Below are 17839 nucleotides of genomic sequence, written 5' to 3'. Positions count from 1 at the left end.
ATCATGACACTCCCGCCACCATGCCTGACTGTAGGCAAGACACACTTGTCTTTGTACTCCTCACCTGGTTGCCGCCACACACACTTGACACCATCTGAACCAAATAAGTTTATCTTGGTCTCATCAGACCACAGGACATGGTTCCAGTAATCCATGTCCTCAGTCTGCTTGTCTTCAGCAAACTGTTTGTGGGCTTTCTTGTGCATTATCTTTAGAAGAGGCTTTCTTCTGGGATGACAGCCACGCTGCAGACCAATTTGATGCAGTATACGGCATATGGTCTGAGCACTGACAGGCTGACCCCCCACCCCTTCAACCTCTGCAGCAATGCTGGCAGCACTCATACGTCTATTTCCCAAAGACAACCTCTAGATATGATGCTGAGCATGTGCACTCAACTTCTTTGGTCAACCATGGCGAGGCCTGTTCTGAGTGGAACCTGTCCTGTTAAACCGCTGTATGGTCTTGGCCACCGTGCCGCAGCTCAATTTCAGGGTCTTGGCAATCTTCTTATAGCCTAGGCCATCTTTAGGTAGAGCAACAATTCTTTTTTTCAGATACTCAGAGAGTTCTTTGCCATGAGGTGCCATGTTGAACTTCCAGTGACCAGTATGAGAGAGTGAGAGTGATAACACCAAATTTAACATACCTGCTCCCCATTCACACACGAGACCCTGTAACACTAACGAGTCACATGACACCCGGCTGGGAAAATGGCTAATTGGGCTCAATTTGAACATTTTCACTTAGGGGTGTACTCACTTTTGTTGCCAGCGGTTTAGACATTAATAGCTGAGTGTTGAAGTATTTTGAGGGATAGCAAATTTACACTGTTATAAAAGCTGTACACTCACTACTTTACATTGTAGTAAAGTGTAATTTCTTCAGTGTTGTCACATGAAAAGATATAATAAAATATTTACAAAAATGTGAGTGGTGTACTCACTTTTCTGAGATACTGTAAATGACCTACTCCTATAGAAAAGGTATTATTCAATTTTAGTCAAAGCAACAGTTTGTTTTTATATACAGGTGTCCCTTACCTTCATAGGCAGTTTTTTGGAAAAGGAGAACTATGCTTTTAACATTTTGTAAGCACTGGCAAATTTTGGGCCTAACACACAAGTTTTGCAGAGGGCTCCAGCAAAGACATGTGTGTAATGTAAGCATTCTTTATCTTATTCATACAGGTGTCAATCTTATTTATTCACTATGTAGGTAAATGCTTAGAACCCTCCCTGCTCTAAAGAGAATCAATTACACTGCCCTGAATGGGCAAGAGACAAGTTTGCTTAAATAAGTAAACATTATATGTAGATACACAGAAATATATCATTATATAGGTAGCAAATGCAACAGTGCAGATGTGCATTGCTCAATGCACTGTCTATGAATAATCAATCAACTAAGAACTATGTAGCACAAAATATTAAAGAGCAGATTTAAAAATCCTTGGTTGTTCTATAATTACTTATTTTATAAAGAGTTCTTTTTTCTTTTTTTTTTATTGTATAGGGCTTAGAGGAGTCCTGTTTCTATGACTGTGTCATCAAATGCTGGATACAGGTCCCTAATGCTCTGGCATGTGGCTTGCATCTGCATTGAGTGTGTCCGAATCTGAATCAGTAGGGTATCCCGATGGCTTGATGCACTTCCTGTAGAATTCTGCCTCTGGGAATGAGGGAGATGAATCCGTGGACACAACTGGGGACTACTATAGAACATATAGATCCAAGGGTTACTACAACTGCTTAGGCAGGCCAGGAGCATGGTGATGGTAAATGCAACATCTGAAGAATCTGAGTAGAAAAAAAGAACAACATAAAAAGGCTAGAGGCATGTGATGATATGACACATATTCTTTACATGTTTTATACATAGACTCGCACTTTAACAGACAAGAGTGTTAATGGTTATCATCTGTGTTCTGTCTGTGAGAATCGGCATAGTTTTATATCAAATTATCTAGAAGTGACTATGGTGGAAAAAAAATACATTGTTATTTAATGAACGCGAAGAGTTACCTTTAATGGATGGGATCTGTGTGCATTCCTTCAGCTTTGGCAGGCTTTGCACACTTCCTGTTTATATTACCTGTCTGTGCAACCTGTTTCCTGTCTGCCTCCCAGTTTATGAATATGTGCAGAGAAACAGCTGCAGATTGCTGTAACCAGTGCGGGAGCTAGATAGTGTTTACTGGAAAGGGTAATTTTTGCAAAGTAATTAGATCTTTTATTTCACAAGAAGGGCTGGTTAAGATTGTACAGGAGGTGAAAAGGGTTGAACAGTGTTATCGAAGGGTGGAATCCTGGTCCCTAAAAAGGAAACATAATGTTGCTTTTGAGGAAGCAAGTCCATAAATAAATAAATACAATTATAAATAAATCATGAATCCTATGAATCTGCATCATTATACAACTGGTTTACAAATAATTACAAGTAATGCAACGTCTGTTTGACAGGAATGTGATGAAACATATATCATTCACTGATACCTATAAGCATAAAAGGGGCTAATTTCATTATAGAAAATGTATAGCATAGTAATATGGAACTTCAAGATAAGAGTCTTATGCCGCGTACACACGGTCTGACTTTTCGGCTACAAAAGTCCGACAGCCCGTCCGACAGACTTTCGATGGACTTTTGGCGGATTTTTGTCGGACTTGCGGCGGACTTTCTAACGAACGAACTTGCCTACATACGATCGCACAAAAGTAGGACGGATTCGTATTGGATGACGTACACCAGACTAAAGTAAGGAAGTTCATAGCCAGTAGCCAATAGCTGCCCTAGCGTGGGTTTTTGTCCGTCGGACTAGCATACAGATGAGTGGATTTCTGGGTCCGGCTGAGTTACAACGTAAAGATTTGAAACATGTTCCAAATCTAAAGTCCATCAGATTTGTGGCTGGAAAAGTCCACCGAAGCCCACACACGATCGGATTGTCCGCTGGATTTGGTCCGTCGGCGTCCATCTGACTTTTGTAGACGAAAAGTCCGACCGCGTGTACGCGGCATTAAGATGCATCTAAATAAAATGCTGTTGTGCATTAAAATTAAAAAATAAACAAATAACAATGGTACTATCACTCTTCTAAATTTCAGTGATTGCAATTAAACCATCTGGGTGCAGTGTTTTCAAGGTGAAGATGCAGTAGGATTCCCGTGATTTTAACCTCCTTAAGGGTCCTTAAGGAACTCAGTCAAGTAATTGCCAGACCATTGTTCCTAATTTTTATGAACAGTCTACTGACTGGAATAGTGCCATCTGATTGGAGAAAAGCCAATGTAGCACCAAAAGGGCCAAGATACATCCCTTAGAATTACAGACCAGTTAGCCTAACATCAATTGTATGCAAGCTTTTGGAGTGGATGATCATGATTTTAGTAATGAGAACGGTATCATTACTAGTAATCAGCATGGATTCATGAAGAATCGTTCTTGCCAAACCAATCTTTTACCCTTCTATGAGGAGGCGAGCTTCCCTCTGTATAAAGGAAGGCCTGTAGATGTGGTGTATCTGGATTTTGCAAAAGCATTTGATACAGTTCCCCATAAACGTTTACTGTACAAAGTAAGGTCTGTTGGCATGGTGCATAGGGTGAGTACGTGGATTGAAAACTGGCTACAGGGGTGAGTTCAGGGGGTAGTGATAAATGGGGAGTGCTTGGAATGGCATGGATGGATAGTGGGGTTTCCCAGGGTTTTGTCCTGGGACTAATCCTATTTAACTTACCGTATATACTCGAGTATAAGCCGAGTTTTTCAGCACATTTTTTTGTGTTGAAAATGCCCCCCTTCACTTATACTAGAGTCAAGCACTTTTCTGCAGCAAAGAATGACATTTTCCGAACCGACTTTGGGGCCCCGTATCTAGGAACCCCAAATTTGGTGCGCTAACCTAGTGGAACTAGCACTACAACATATCCAAAGATGGGGTTTCTAGCTCCAAGTGGCCCCGAAATACGGGGCCCCAAAGTTGGTTTGGAAAATGTCATTCTCTGCTGCAGAAAAGTGCTTGACATTTTCTGAACCGATTTTGGGGCCCCGTATCTCGGGGCCACTTGGTGCTAGGAACCTCAGCTTTGGATATGTTGTAGTGCTAGTTTCACTGGATTTGCAGACCAAATTTGGGTTCCTAGCACGAAGTGGCCTCGAGATACCGGGCCCCAAAGTCGGTCAACTGTGTCCATCTGGGACATCCTTGAGAGAGGCTGAGGATGCTGACGTGACACGTCAGAGCGTGGGGAGGGGCCTGCCGACGGCGCTGGTGTGTGGGAGCTGAGGCGGGATGGTCGGACCGAGCGGCCAGGACTTAGTGCAGGGTGAAAGCCTGCAGAGGGTTTGACAGAGGAAGCCCCGGGAAAGATCACCTCACTCTGCGTCACTTCAGAGCTACTGCAGCTGCTGGGAGAAGCTGGAGGCTAACATCCCTCCGTGTGGGAAGCTTGTCCCTGTGTAGCTGGGAGAACGTCTCTCTCCTTGTGAGATTCCCCCCCCCTGCAGCCCTTCTCACTCCGTATAAGCCATCCGGAGCTGATATTGGCCCGAGAAAAGACAAGTGAAGATAAGAGGAATGGAGGACCTGAACGCCCTGACACGGAATAATTATCAGTTGAGCACAGCAGCCTGCAGATAACAAGTTTTCTTCCTAGAATAGCATGGAAGGTTGATAAGACTCAACCCGACTCATCTCAAGGTATGAAAATGAACCCTCTCTTACCTCAAAGAACTCCAGTATTATGCTTTTGAAAGTTATTAAGTCTATTTAAAGCTATTTAAAAACTCCACAAGAGACTGCCTCAGATAAATGATCCCCACTGACTGTTTGGTACATTGTTATGGGACACTGAATTTTTTTTTTTTTTCCCTGAGTGTTTATCTGCCTCTCTACCTGTGGTAGGCAAGTTAAAAGAGACTGGGATGGACATTGTGATGGAAACTCAGTAATCATTCCTAAATATTACACTCGCTAGCGTTCTTTGATAGATCCTTGAAAAAGATCATACTACCACAACAGCGGTGCCCCCCCCGGTTAATAGGGGGCCTAGGGGGAAAACCTGCCACTCGAGCCCCCCTGGTTAAAACGCAAGTCGCAGTGCTGGGTAAATAAAGAGGTGGGGGTATAAGATAAAGGAGGTAATATGAGAGGTCGATCACAAAAAGCAGCTGAACCCAATACCCCAAGAGAAAGCCTAAACTCTAGCACAATACAGAAATATCTTAAAGACGTTAGCACAAAGGGCCCAGGACTGGATAAGAAACAAACAGGGACAAAAGAGAAAAAGAAAGAACTGGCGAAACAAAAGGGGGAAACGGGGGAGAATATCAGGGATGACCCGGTGTTCTGCCGAATAAGTTCCGCTCGGCGGATAAGGACCCCCCTCTACTGCGCAGGCGCTGCGCCTGCGCAGTAGGAACCGGCGGAAATGGCCGAAGGGGAATAGGTCCAAATCAGCTGTACACGGCGCCTGTAAGAGGGCCCCTCGCGGGCTCGCTTCGCTCGCCACGCTTCGGGCACGGCCTCGCTGCGCTCGGCTCTTTTAGATTCCCCCTCTAGGTCCACTTGGATGGTAGGGAAGGAACCTGGACCCAGAGCGCAGGCGCCGTGTACAGCTGATTGTGGATTTGTAACTTCGGCTATCTCCGGCGGCTGTTACTAGTTCGTACTGCGCAGGCGCTGCGCCTGCGCAGTACAGGGGGGAACTTATCCGCCGAGGGAACATATTCGGCAAGACACCGGAACAGCTCAGAGTGATGGAGCGCAGTATGATGGAGGAGCAGAGAAATTTTGCATTAATACCCACCAAGCCAGAAATGCTTGAAATGTTTTCCAAGCTAGAAAACTCTATAAAGTCAGAGATACTGAATGTATGTACTGACATGGGCCCCCTGCTGCAAAGAGTTGAGGAGGCAGAAGAAGCATCAGGAATTCAGGCTAAAGAAATATTAGATTTAAAGTCCCAGATGAAGAAGATGCAGAGCGATTATTGCACCCTGTTATACAAAGTTGAAGAGCAGGAAAATCAGAGCCGTCGCCAAAATCTGCAGATTAGATCTTTACCTGAACAAATGAATGAAGATCTGACGATCAAGATGAAAAAAATCTTTAACCCAATCCTGGATAGAAGGGAGGAAGAGGCACTAAAGATCGACAGAGTGCATAGAATCAGAAAGCCCCTAAATTTGAGGAAGGAGGTACCTAGAGATGTAATCATTAAATTCCACTCATATGAAGAAAAAGAAAAGATCTGGAGGGGTCTTCGGGGGGGCCTCCCCAATATGTTTTGAGAATACGGAATTACAAATTTTTTCGGATCTATCAGCAGGGACTCTGGCGTGGAGAAGACAGTTAAGACCGTTGCTTGATCAATTAATAAAGTCCAACATAAAGTACAGTTGGGGATTTCCCTCTTCCCTAGGAGTTATGAAAGAAGGAAGATCGATTAGACTGAGGCCCCTGGAAAACCTACAGGACTTCTGTGAAAAGTTGGGCATTCCAGTTCTGGACATCCCTAGCTAAAGGAAATAGGGACTCATATTTTTTTAGACTACAGTGGAGAATGTTTCGGACTGGGGGGTTTATTGGTATAGGGCTTGTATCTCTCTCAGTTCTTAAGCAATAATCATTATGGCTTGGGCAGGTGGGGGGGAACGGGGGTGGGGGGTGGGGGGGGACTAACACTGGTAAAATGTGATGCAGGTGTGGGGGGTTATGGGGTAGGACGATGTGTGGTTCGGAATGTCCGCCCCGACCCTTTCCCCCCCACACCGCCCCGCTTGTTGCGGGGTGGGGGGGCACTGGTTGCCGCTGGTAGAGTCGCACCTGGGGTATGGAAGCGCATGGCACGTTGTCGGGCGCAGGGCCAGACTTAGGCCGGGGAGGGGACTGTTGGGGGGGTGGGGGAGGGCTTGGGGAGGGCTTGGGGAGGGCATGGTGAGGGGAAGGGTGGGGGGGAGGGAGAGGGTGGGTATGTATCCTGCTGGGATGTGAACAAATTTCCTTAGTAAAGTTGGTGGTGGTAGGTAGACAAAACCCCCCAATAGATCCAAAAAAATTATGGAGTTAAACTTTTTTTCTTATAATGTGAAGGGCCTGAATTCCCCGGTGAAGAGGCACAAAGTGTTAAAAGAGTTGCATCATTATAGAGCGAATGTGGTATTCCTCCAGGAGACTCACCTTGCCCTGGATACAAACATTAGATTATACTCCTCTGCTCTACCGGTCTGGTATTATAGTGATTCTCCCATAAGGAGAGCTAAGGGGGTTGCAATTGGGTTCTCAATGAAGGTTAATTTCACCCGGAGGGACGTTTTCTGTTTCTGAAGGGTAAGCTGGGCAGTAAAGTAATGACTCTAGCTAATGTGTATTGCCCAAACAAAAACCCGACTGTATTCTTGAAGCAGGTGTTGGACAATTTGATGGAGTTCAAAACAGGGGAGGTAGTTCTGGCAGGAGACTTTAATTTTTGTCTTAATCCTGTTCTGGATAGTACGTCCCGGGCATAGGGGACAAGCGGGGTTCAACTAAAGAAAATTGGGCATAAGCTGCACCAATGCCACATTATGGATGTGTGGAGAGTGCAACATGCAAAGGTAAATGACTACACCTTCTTCTCCCCTGTGCACGGGACATACTCAAGATTAGACTACATCATAACTGATCATAGTTTATTGGATTTGGTGGAGGAAACCAGAATAGGGATTACCACGCTTTCGGACCATGCAGCGATTTCAATGAGGATCAGGCTACCGGGGCCCCATCGACAACCATTCTCATGGAAATTAAACGAAAGGTTACTAAAAGATGATAAAACGGCAGAATTAGTACAGAAAGAGATCAAATTTTTTTTTAAGGCTAATAAAAAGGGGCGAAATAGCTTCCTCTATACTGTGGGAGGCCTTTAAGGCATATATTAGAGGGATCCTTATATCCATTGGGGCAAAGAAAAAAAAAAAACTTATAGAGGAAATACATTTACTGGAAAAAGAACATAAAAAACATAAGGGACACCATCGGGAAAGCTTCCACCAGCTGACCATCAAAAGGAAGGAGTTAAGGGACTGTCTGGAACAGGATTCGAGGAGGACATTAAATAAAATAACAAGAGACACATAGTTTTGGGGAAACAAGTCAAGTAAGCACCTTGCAAGGTTATTAAAAAGTAAGAGAGACCCGAATTTCATCGAGAGAATCCAAAATAAAAAGGGTGAGACAGTATTTACAACTAAAGGTATAGCAGAAGAGTTCAGGAAATATTATGAGGCACTCTATACAGTAGGTCAAAAGGGACACCCAGAGCAGACAAAGGGTAGGAGGGTCGAGGAATTCCTGAGTGAAGCAGGGCTGACAAGGCTGTCGGAAGGAGACAGGACAGACATGGATAGACCCATAACTGAAGCAGAAATTTACTCCACATTAAAGGATTCTCCAGCAGGAAAGAGCCCGGCCCCAGATGGGTTTACTACCTTTTTTTAAATAAATATAAAGAAACCTTGGTGCCAAAACTCTGCCATTTCTGGAATGATCTAGGTACCAAAAGTGCGATGGGGGAGGATTCCTTGTCCACAACTATTACCCTGATACTAAAAGAGGGAAAAAATAATATGTTGTGCTCCAGCTATAGGCCTATTGCCCTCCTAAACGCGGATACCAAATTATATGCTAAGGTCTTGGCGGGCTGGCTGAATGACAAAATGATGACTCTGGTACACCCAGACCAAGTGGGGTTTGTCCCGGGTAGAGAGGGGAGGGACAATGGAGTTCACTCGCTGCTCCTCCTCCAGTCTACCAAGTCTGGTGGGTCCCCAGCTCTATTCCTGTCAATGGATGCCGAAAAAGCGTTCGACAGGGTAGACTGGGGACTCATGATTAAAACATTGGAATATTTGGGAGTTGGCCAAAGATTTATTGCTTGGGTCAGAATGTTGTATAATCACCCGTCAACATCTGTTAAGGTTAACGGGGTCCTCTCAAGGCCATTTAAGATGGAGAACGGAACTAGACAAGGGTGTCCATTGTCTCCCCTATTATTCATCTTGACCTTGGAACCCCTGCTGGCAACTATCCGAAAAAACCCAGATTGTAGTGGGATAAGGATAGGAACCGAGGAACATAAACTAGCGGCGTATGCCGATGATGTCCTTTTCTATATTACGAATCCCCGGATATCGATTCCAAACTTGCTGCAGATTTTAAAAAGATATGGTGACATCTCAATTTTAAGGTAAATCTCAGCAAGTCTGAAATCTTAAATATTAACATAGACAAACAGGAAGAAGAAAAACTTTCAGGGGAATTTCACTTCCCCTGGAGAAGGGAGATAAAATACTTAGGAGTTAAACTATCCAACTCTCTGAAGAAATTGTATTTAATTAACTATATACCCTTATTGAATTTAATTAAGCAAGAAATACAAAAAATGTCCACGTGCCCACTCTCCCTGATTGGCCGTCTAAATACAATAAAAATGGTGTTAGCCCCGAAAATCCTCTATAAATTTCAGATGCTTCCAATTTCCCTACCACAGCCATATTTGAGAGCCTTGCGAGGCCTAATTATAAGGTTTGTCTGGGGTAATAAAAAGCCACGAATAGCATATAAGGTTCTGACTAGGGGGAAAAAACAGGGTGGGCTTGCCCTACCGGATTTAAGTAAATATTATATATCAGTGACGCTTTCACGGGTGATGGAATGGTCAAAGGCGGCATCAGAAAAAAGATGGGTTAATATCGAACACAGTTTGAGTAGTACACACTTAGGGCACATTATATGGAATCCCCCAAAATACAGAGCACTTAGCACAAACACATCATAATACACTAAAATTATGGGATCAGATTCACACTCAAAATAAATGGAGTTATAACTCTCCTCTGATTTACTTAAAGGATAATACATTTTTTGAACCCGGTATGAGGGAGGTGGGGGGGGATTGGATTAAGAACGTTAATACACAATTAAAAGACGTAATTAAATAGGGAAAATCTGCACATTCCACGATTTGAAAACTGAGACAGATTTAATGGAGATTGATGTGTGGCGGTACATCCAGTTGACACATTTTGTAAAGAAACTTCAGAAACCAATTAGAGGCGAAGAAGATTATAGGCCGCTTGAGCAGCTTTGTTTGAGAAAGGAATCCAGAAATATAATTTCTCGGCTGTATAAAATTTTAATGACTAGTGAGGAACTGGATGTACCTCCTTACATCAAGAAATGGGAAAGGGATTTGGGGACACAATGTAGTAATCACGTGATAGGGAAAATCCTGAAAATGCTGCATACCTCCTCAGTTAGCACGAGGATGACGGAAACAAATTTCAAGTGCTTGGCAGGGTGGTATGCGACCCCAGACAAACTTATCAAATTCCAACCGGAGAAATCTGGGGAATGTTGGAGAGGGTGTAAAAATATTGGCACAATGGCCCATATATGGTGGGAGTGTCCCACCATCAAAGTGTATTGGAAGAAAATTATACGCCTAATAAAGGAAATTACTAATAAGACGATTCAGGAAGACCTATGGATTTGTTTATTCCATGGGACTGAGGAGGCAATCAAGCAATATCAAACATCGATAGTTCCAATTTTGTTGGATACTGCCAAGAGTCAGATTCCTAAAAAATGGATGGAGCCTGCGAGCCCTAAAATTCGTGAATGGTTGCTCTATGTTAATGAAATTTACATAATGGAGAGTGAGGAGGGCGCCAAAGTAGTGTTTGGGGAGGGGACTGAACCAAAAGATAAATGGGCAGGGTGGCGAAGGTACAAGAATACCTGGAGCTATGTGGAGGAGATTACTGGCTAAACGTTAAACGGGTATAAAACAAGGGAACTATGTGAGGGAATTAGGTTGTTGAATTATATTATAGTAACTCAGCAGGATTGGGAAGGGAGGGGAGGTGGGTATTTTTTTCTAGGTTGTGGGTCATTAAAGATGGATTTTATCTATATGTATGTCAATATATGGATTTTTGTATTTTGAAAATATAAATGAAGAATTGGAAAAACTGTGTCCATCTGCAGCAATGTCTTTTCGGGACCCTTTGGGTCCAGAGACCCCAAATTTTGGCTGTAGCTAGGGGGCATCTAGGAACCCTTAACTACCAAGTTTGAAGTTCAGGGGACCTATGGCTGCAAATGAGCACAGTGAGGCATGCAAATGGGCACAGTGAGGCTGCAAATGGGCATTGTTGACCCTCTTTTCCACTTACAGTAGCTGCGCATTTCTGCATTTCTCACCCTAGGCTTATACTCGAGTCAATAGGTTTTCCCAGTTTTTTTGTGGTAAAATTAGGTGCCTCAGCTTATATTCGGGTCGGCTTATACTCGAGTATATACGGTAAACGACCTGGAGGATGGGATAAACAGTTCAATCTCTGTATTTGCGGACAATACTAAGATAAGCAGGGCAATAACTTCCCTGCAGGATGTGGAAACTTTGTAAGCAGATCTGAACAAATTATTGGGGTGGGCAGCTACATGGCAAATGAGGTTTAATGTGGAAAAATGTAAAATAATGCATTTGGGTGGCAAAAATCTGAATGCAATCTACTCCCTGGGGGGGAGAACCTCTGGGGGCCCTAGTAGATGACAGACTCTGCTTTGCTTGCAGCAGAATATTGGCATGCATTAAAAAGGGGATTAACTCCAGAGATAAAACTATAATTCTCCCGCTCTACAAGACTCTGGTCTGGCCACACCTAGAGTATGCTGTCCAGTTCTGGGCACCAGTCCTCAGGATGGATGTACTGGAACTGGAGAGGGTCTAGAGAAGGGCAACAAAACTAATAAAGGGTCTGGAGGACCTTAGTTATGAGGAAAGGTTACTAGCACTGAACTTGTTCTCTCTGGAGGAGAGACACTTGAGAGGGGATATGATTTCAATGTACAAATACCGTACTGGTGACCCCATGATAGGGATAAAACTTTTCCGCATAAGGGAATTTAATAATACACGCGGCCATTCACTAAGATTAGAAGTAAAGCAGTTTAACCTTAAACTGCGTAGAGGGTTCTTTACTGTAAGAGCAGTTAGGATGTTGAATTCCCTTCCACAGGCAGTGGTTTCAGTGGGGAGCATCGATAATTTCAAAAACTATTAGATAAGCACCTGAACGACCACAACGTACAGGGATATACAATGTAATACTGACATAAAATCACACACATAGGTTGGACTTGATGGACCTGTGTCTTTCATATCCTTCATATTGGTCTAATGTTTTGATATGTTTTATAGGTCACTATATGTTTTATAGGTCACTTGTAGTTGGCTGGCTGTTGTATTTTGTACTAGAGCGTAATGCCGCCGGCATTCAGCATCTGGAGGAGAAAAATGTAGATATCGGTCCTGTGTATCCACCCACCCCCATCGCTCCTCCTATCCAGGTCTACAAGGGGGGCCACACAGGCCTGCTGCAGCATGGGTCCAGGTCGCAATTGTGACTCCCGTAGGTTTGCCCCTGGCTGTTTTGATAGGAGGCCTTTGTGGAGTAGGACACATAACCTAAGAACTGAAAGTGTGGTTCAGCTACCAGACCTTCTACATTTAAGGGCACCTGTTTTTTGTATTCTTATGCTAAATGTTGAATACTGTAGGATATTTCCTGTGGTTTTCTTACTCCAATATTTAGGGTGTAGCATGTAACAAGTTCCAGCACTCCCCCCTCAGCTTTCAAGATCCCCTTCCTGTGACAGAGGGCAGGGGTTCTTCTCCCCCACAGCCATGGTCACGGTCACGGTCACATGTAAAATTGGCGTGACTTTACAGGGACTAAACTACAAGTAGAAGTACAGGGACTAAACTACAAGTAGAAGATGTCACGCGGTGCACGAGGATGCTAAATGAGATTATGATGAAGCTGTGTTCCAAAGGACCCCCCTCCCAAGGAAAAAAATAAAAAGGCAAACCTCAATACAAAGGACAACAAATATGTAGTTTATAAATTAATAAAAATATCAAACCCTTGTTAGGAGAAAACAGATTAAAACAGATTAAAAACACGTCTAAATAATAAAACTATAAATCTTAATAACCATAATCTCAGAATGTGCCAACATGGCAGACGGCTTGTAGTTCTTGTTTCCACAAGAAATAAGTCTCTGCTTGGCAACCTCTTTTTCATAAATGAGTGATATTGTGAATTTGATAGACTAATCATTCTTGAAGATGTATCATAACCTGCAGCATTTCCAGGTAGTACTGGAAAGTCAGTACAACCTAATATTCATGCTGCAGGCAGTGTATAACTGCATGTAAGGGCTTTCAAAACTTGAGTGACCATGATTTCTGGTCTCTCTCTTCCTCCCCTCTGGCACCAGTGATCTCATTCAGCCTCACCAGGGATCCTGAGAAAGCCAAGGATTCCAAATCTCAGGACAATGTGCTCACTTAACCTCAGTGTGGGATACTATGAAAGCTCACAGTCTCATTAGAGTGTGCTCCTCCGGTAAGGCTGAGGGATGTCATCAAAGCCTGGATTAGGAGTGACTTTGTGTTTTCACATGGTGGCGTGCTGCTAAATAGTGGGTCCTTGAATTTTCATGGCAAACCTTTACAAAGGACCACTAGATTACCCAATTTGCGTCAACAAGAATTGAAAAACACTGTTGCTGTTCAAATAGGTGCCTGATCTGCTAGTCAAAATGATGTTATATTCCATGGTTGACAAGAAGTAAGAGTTTAAAAAAAAAAAACTGCTAATGTCAAGGAAAACACACACTTCATTTTATTCTGATAAAGAACCTGTACTGGTTAAGGTATATAATTTGGACCAGAAGCAAGGTATGCAGCAACCATTTAGAAGTAGGTACCCTGAAAGGCAACTGTTGCCTCTCAAGTCTGGTTAACCTCCTGTAATTAGTCAGTCTATGTCTGCAATAGAAGGGGCTGAATTTTGGATGTCAGTAACTAACTGCAGTGTAGCCTGTAAACTTCCAAGAAGTCTCAGGAAGATGTAAGTCTGGCCATACTTTAAGCATTTTTCTTTCCTTCAATTGCTTGATTCCCCCCTCAATACATTCAGTGTTGAGGGGGGAATCTTTCCTGCTGCACTATTATATTTTGATAGTGGGAGGTTTCCCTGCCATCAAAATACAATGATTAATGCTGCCGACTATAGCTGGTGGCAATAGTCGTACGTAAAAAAATGGACAACCAGCCTGGTGAACTGGCTGAATTTCAGTCTGTCTATGGCTAGCTTAACTATTTTTAAGGTGAATGTGTATTATTTCCCCTTCACATATAACTCTCTAGGCTTAACATAAAAGTTTCCCATGTTCCAGAAATGGGGCTTGGCTCATCAATATTTATATTGATGAGCAGAACATCTCTGTGTTGGTTTTGAGCAGGGTTAGGCGAACTAGGCTACAATTCCGGTGCCTATAGGCATTGAATATTAAAAAAACAGCTCTGGACATTTTCTAGGCTAATAAGCAAGGGATTGTCAAACAAATGGCATGGGGGGGGGGGGGGCAGGTACCAGAGCAAAAAAAATGCTAAAAAATGTTACATTTGGTTGGGAGCAGTGATTTTAGTGATTTAGGTGTTTAACCACTTGCCACCCGCTAACAGTACAGACAGACATATACGTCAAAATGCCATATTCAGCAAACATAGACACTGTGAGAGCAAGGTAACAGTCAAGATGTTTCATGCTGCTAGCACATATTCATGACTAAGTAGTTTTAAAGATTATTAGTAAAGTGGATGCAGTTTTTAAAAGTGCAGTCCTTTCGGATTCTATTTCACTTGTTCCATATGGCTGGATGCGAGCTACTTGCACCTGAATACACAGGAGGATGAAAGGGGCTGTGTGGAGGATTCAATTTGAGCAGCAACTACATAATTAATTCCCCCTTTTGACAGTTTTAATGTCACAAGTCTCATTGAAAGATTTATCCCATAACTTTCTGTCTTGTGGCACAGACAGCAATAAAAAAAGGTTATAATCCTTCCCCACTCTATCCAAGAAATGGCTATGCATAGACTTTATGAAAAAAAACATGCTTCATTCTACATACAGTATATAGTATGAACGAATTATATTTCCTATTACACACTTCAAAAACCTAAAAAAGATATGTTAATCCCCTTATATCAAAAGTATTCATTTAAATGTCCTCAACATTTGTCCTACATCAATTAAACACTTCAAAGGAAGATAATGATTTTTTTGGGGGGGACAATACAGACTGTCTAAAGCCGGTCATACACGGATCGAAATTCAGCTGTTTCAGCAGGGACTGGCTGAATTTCGATCCATGTATGGGCAGGGAAGTTGCACAGAAGTCGATCTACCAATCCACTTCTGTACAGCCGCCCTGTCGGATTTTCCACACTCAATCAGCACTGCAGGCAATAGCCTGCAACACTGATCTGTGTATTCTGATGACAGGGAAGTCTCTCTGCTGTCAGAATACAATACATTGAGTGAGTGGTGGATGGGGTAATCGAGTCAGTTGACTTATCTATGGGCTGCTTAAGACTAACTTGTAAAAAAAAAAAAAAATGTACACCTTTAAACCAAGCTCAGTGTAAGTCAGTTCTAATGATATTTGATGGATTGTACTATCTTATGTAAACCACGTAAATAATAAATTATACAAAAATAACACAAGTTTACTACAATCATATTTATATAACACCATATACTTACCATCATCTGGAGCATTTTCATCCCATACAGACCACATCTGAACGCTGAAGAAGGGTGTCCAGCATATGATATATGAAATTACAATGACAAAAGTCATCTTCACTGTCCTGATCTTGGCCCTGGAAATAGTTTGTATGCTGCTTACTCTAGAAGGCATCACTTGTCTCTGTCTTGATGTCTGAATCTTTCCTTTCAGGTTCTTGCAGATCTCACAGCAAATTAAACTGTAGCATACTACAAGGATTCCAACGGGCACAGCAAATAAAGAAATGGTGGTCCATGTAATGTAGGCTTTAGCACCCCATGGATATCTAAAGTCAGCCCAGCAATCTACAATTCCTATGTGTTGTTCAATTTCTTTTAGAGAGAAAATGAAAATCTGAGGAAGGCTTAAAAGGCTACTGATAATCCATGTAACCGCAATCATGATATAAGCATGTTGTGTTGGCTGTTGCAAAGTCTTTAGTGGATGACATACTGCAATATACCTGTCTATAGTCATCATCATCAGCATGTAAGTAGATGCAAACATGCTCATAACTTGAGTATATTTCACAGTCCTACAAACAAAATCAGAACCAATGAATCGAAAAGTAATATCCCAGATCAACTGGGGTAAGATCTGAAACAGGGCTACTGCTAAGTCAGTGATAGCAAGATGAACAATAAAGAGATGCATCCTGGTCATCTTCTTCACTCTTCTGTATATAGCAAATATTACTCCTACATTTCCTAGCATTGTGATGGCCAAAATAATACTTAAGACTGCCACTTCAGCTTTAGCTAGATCTTCATCTCTCAAGTCTGAGGAATTTACAATATTGTACAATTTCACAGATGAATACAGAGGATAACGGTCCAAATCCAAAGCAGTACTGTTATAATTAGAACTCATATTCCTGTAAGCAATAGAGCAGAGAATCCAATAGTTATGCAGAGTTTTAGTATATTTTCCAAAATGCCCACAAACAACAGTTCAGTTGTAGTCCAAATTGAGAGACATCATTGCAAATTTACATTCATCAGGACTATCCATTTAATGTATTAGTTTCCATTAATGTATCGATATCTTGTAGTGTTCCTTACTGATACGTCTTTGCAAAGATGACTTGAAAAATTTGACATGTATGTCCAGTTATATACTGATGTCAAGGTACATGGGCGTATTTGTTTTTCAATTGCTGGTAATACAAAAAGGTGACTGATACTTGTTCAACAAACAGAAGAATGAGTGACAGTCCATACTTTTTGAAGAGAACAAAATCAGGAGAGTATTGAAGTGCAGGTGCAGGTCTAAAGCACAACCCAAGTAACCATACCTATATTCATTTACTTCTGTTTGCTCTCGGTCCCTACCTCTGACATCATGAAATCAAATTCTATAAGGCTCTATGGAAACACCAATCAGGAAGAGAGCAGAGAATTCAATACAGAGTTATGAGAACACAATGGAATACACGTTGTTCACTTCCAATTTACTTAAAACAGATAATGGTGTTTTATAACTTCTAATACACTTATTTAAACATAGGGAATTTATTTTTATGAAGTTTAAGTATCCTTTATAAAAAATGTTATAAAGGGCATTACATATGAATATATCATATTGACCACTATCAGCCAACAATATGGCAAGTTCTAAGCAAAGTCAGTAGCTTTCTTGTGCCTCACGTGACAGCTGTGCTATGAAACAGGGTCACAGAGAATACAAAGTGCATACATTGCAGAGGGAGCCACAAAGGAAAGGCACACTGCTCCCTCAATTTCTCAATCTCTCAATTTTTATTTTGCAGCTGGGGTAAATTTAGGCATATTTTAAACCTAGTGTCAGGACCTGGATTACCTGCTTGTGTCACTGTAGTTCCAAGAGCAGAAGGGAAAAAAGAAAGAAATGGCTGCACATCCAGAACTTCCGATTGCCTTTTATTTGCTTCACAAAGATAACACCAAAGACACCAAACTGTGGACACGTAGACGCGTTTCACACATACATCTTGTGCCTAATCATTACAGAGCTGAAGGGTACAGTTCCCGTGGCCACCAGCATTTGCGTTTGAGTTTAAAAAAAATTATGTCAAAATTACATCATCAGCAGGTGAAGTACAGAATGTTTTTTGTAGAGTAAGGAAGCCCTATTGTAACCATTAGGTGCAACAGGAGACAACAGATTTTT

The 17839-nt window shown here is 42.2% G+C and overlaps 1 protein-coding gene across 1 annotated transcript; it reads right to left on the bottom strand.

The window, feature by feature from the left end:
• Positions 1–1251: 1251 nt before the first annotated feature.
• AVPR1B (arginine vasopressin receptor 1B) lies at positions 1252–16730 on the bottom strand. The gene is made up of 2 exons (XM_073617992.1): positions 15667–16730; positions 1252–1799 (listed from the first exon to the last, which is right to left on the bottom strand). Exons 1-2 carry the CDS (start codon positions 16559–16561, stop codon positions 1519–1521), a joined length of 1176 nt encoding a protein of 391 aa, XP_073474093.1. The 5' UTR covers positions 16562–16730; the 3' UTR covers positions 1252–1518.
• Positions 16731–17839: the final 1109 nt, after the last annotated feature.

This window comes from Aquarana catesbeiana, linkage group LG02 (assembly GCF_042186555.1).
Source record: "Aquarana catesbeiana isolate 2022-GZ linkage group LG02, ASM4218655v1, whole genome shotgun sequence".
NCBI lineage: Eukaryota > Metazoa > Chordata > Amphibia > Anura > Ranidae > Aquarana > Aquarana catesbeiana.
The sequence above is the reverse complement of the archived record's forward strand: the minus strand, read 5'-3'. Positions and strand labels throughout refer to the sequence as shown.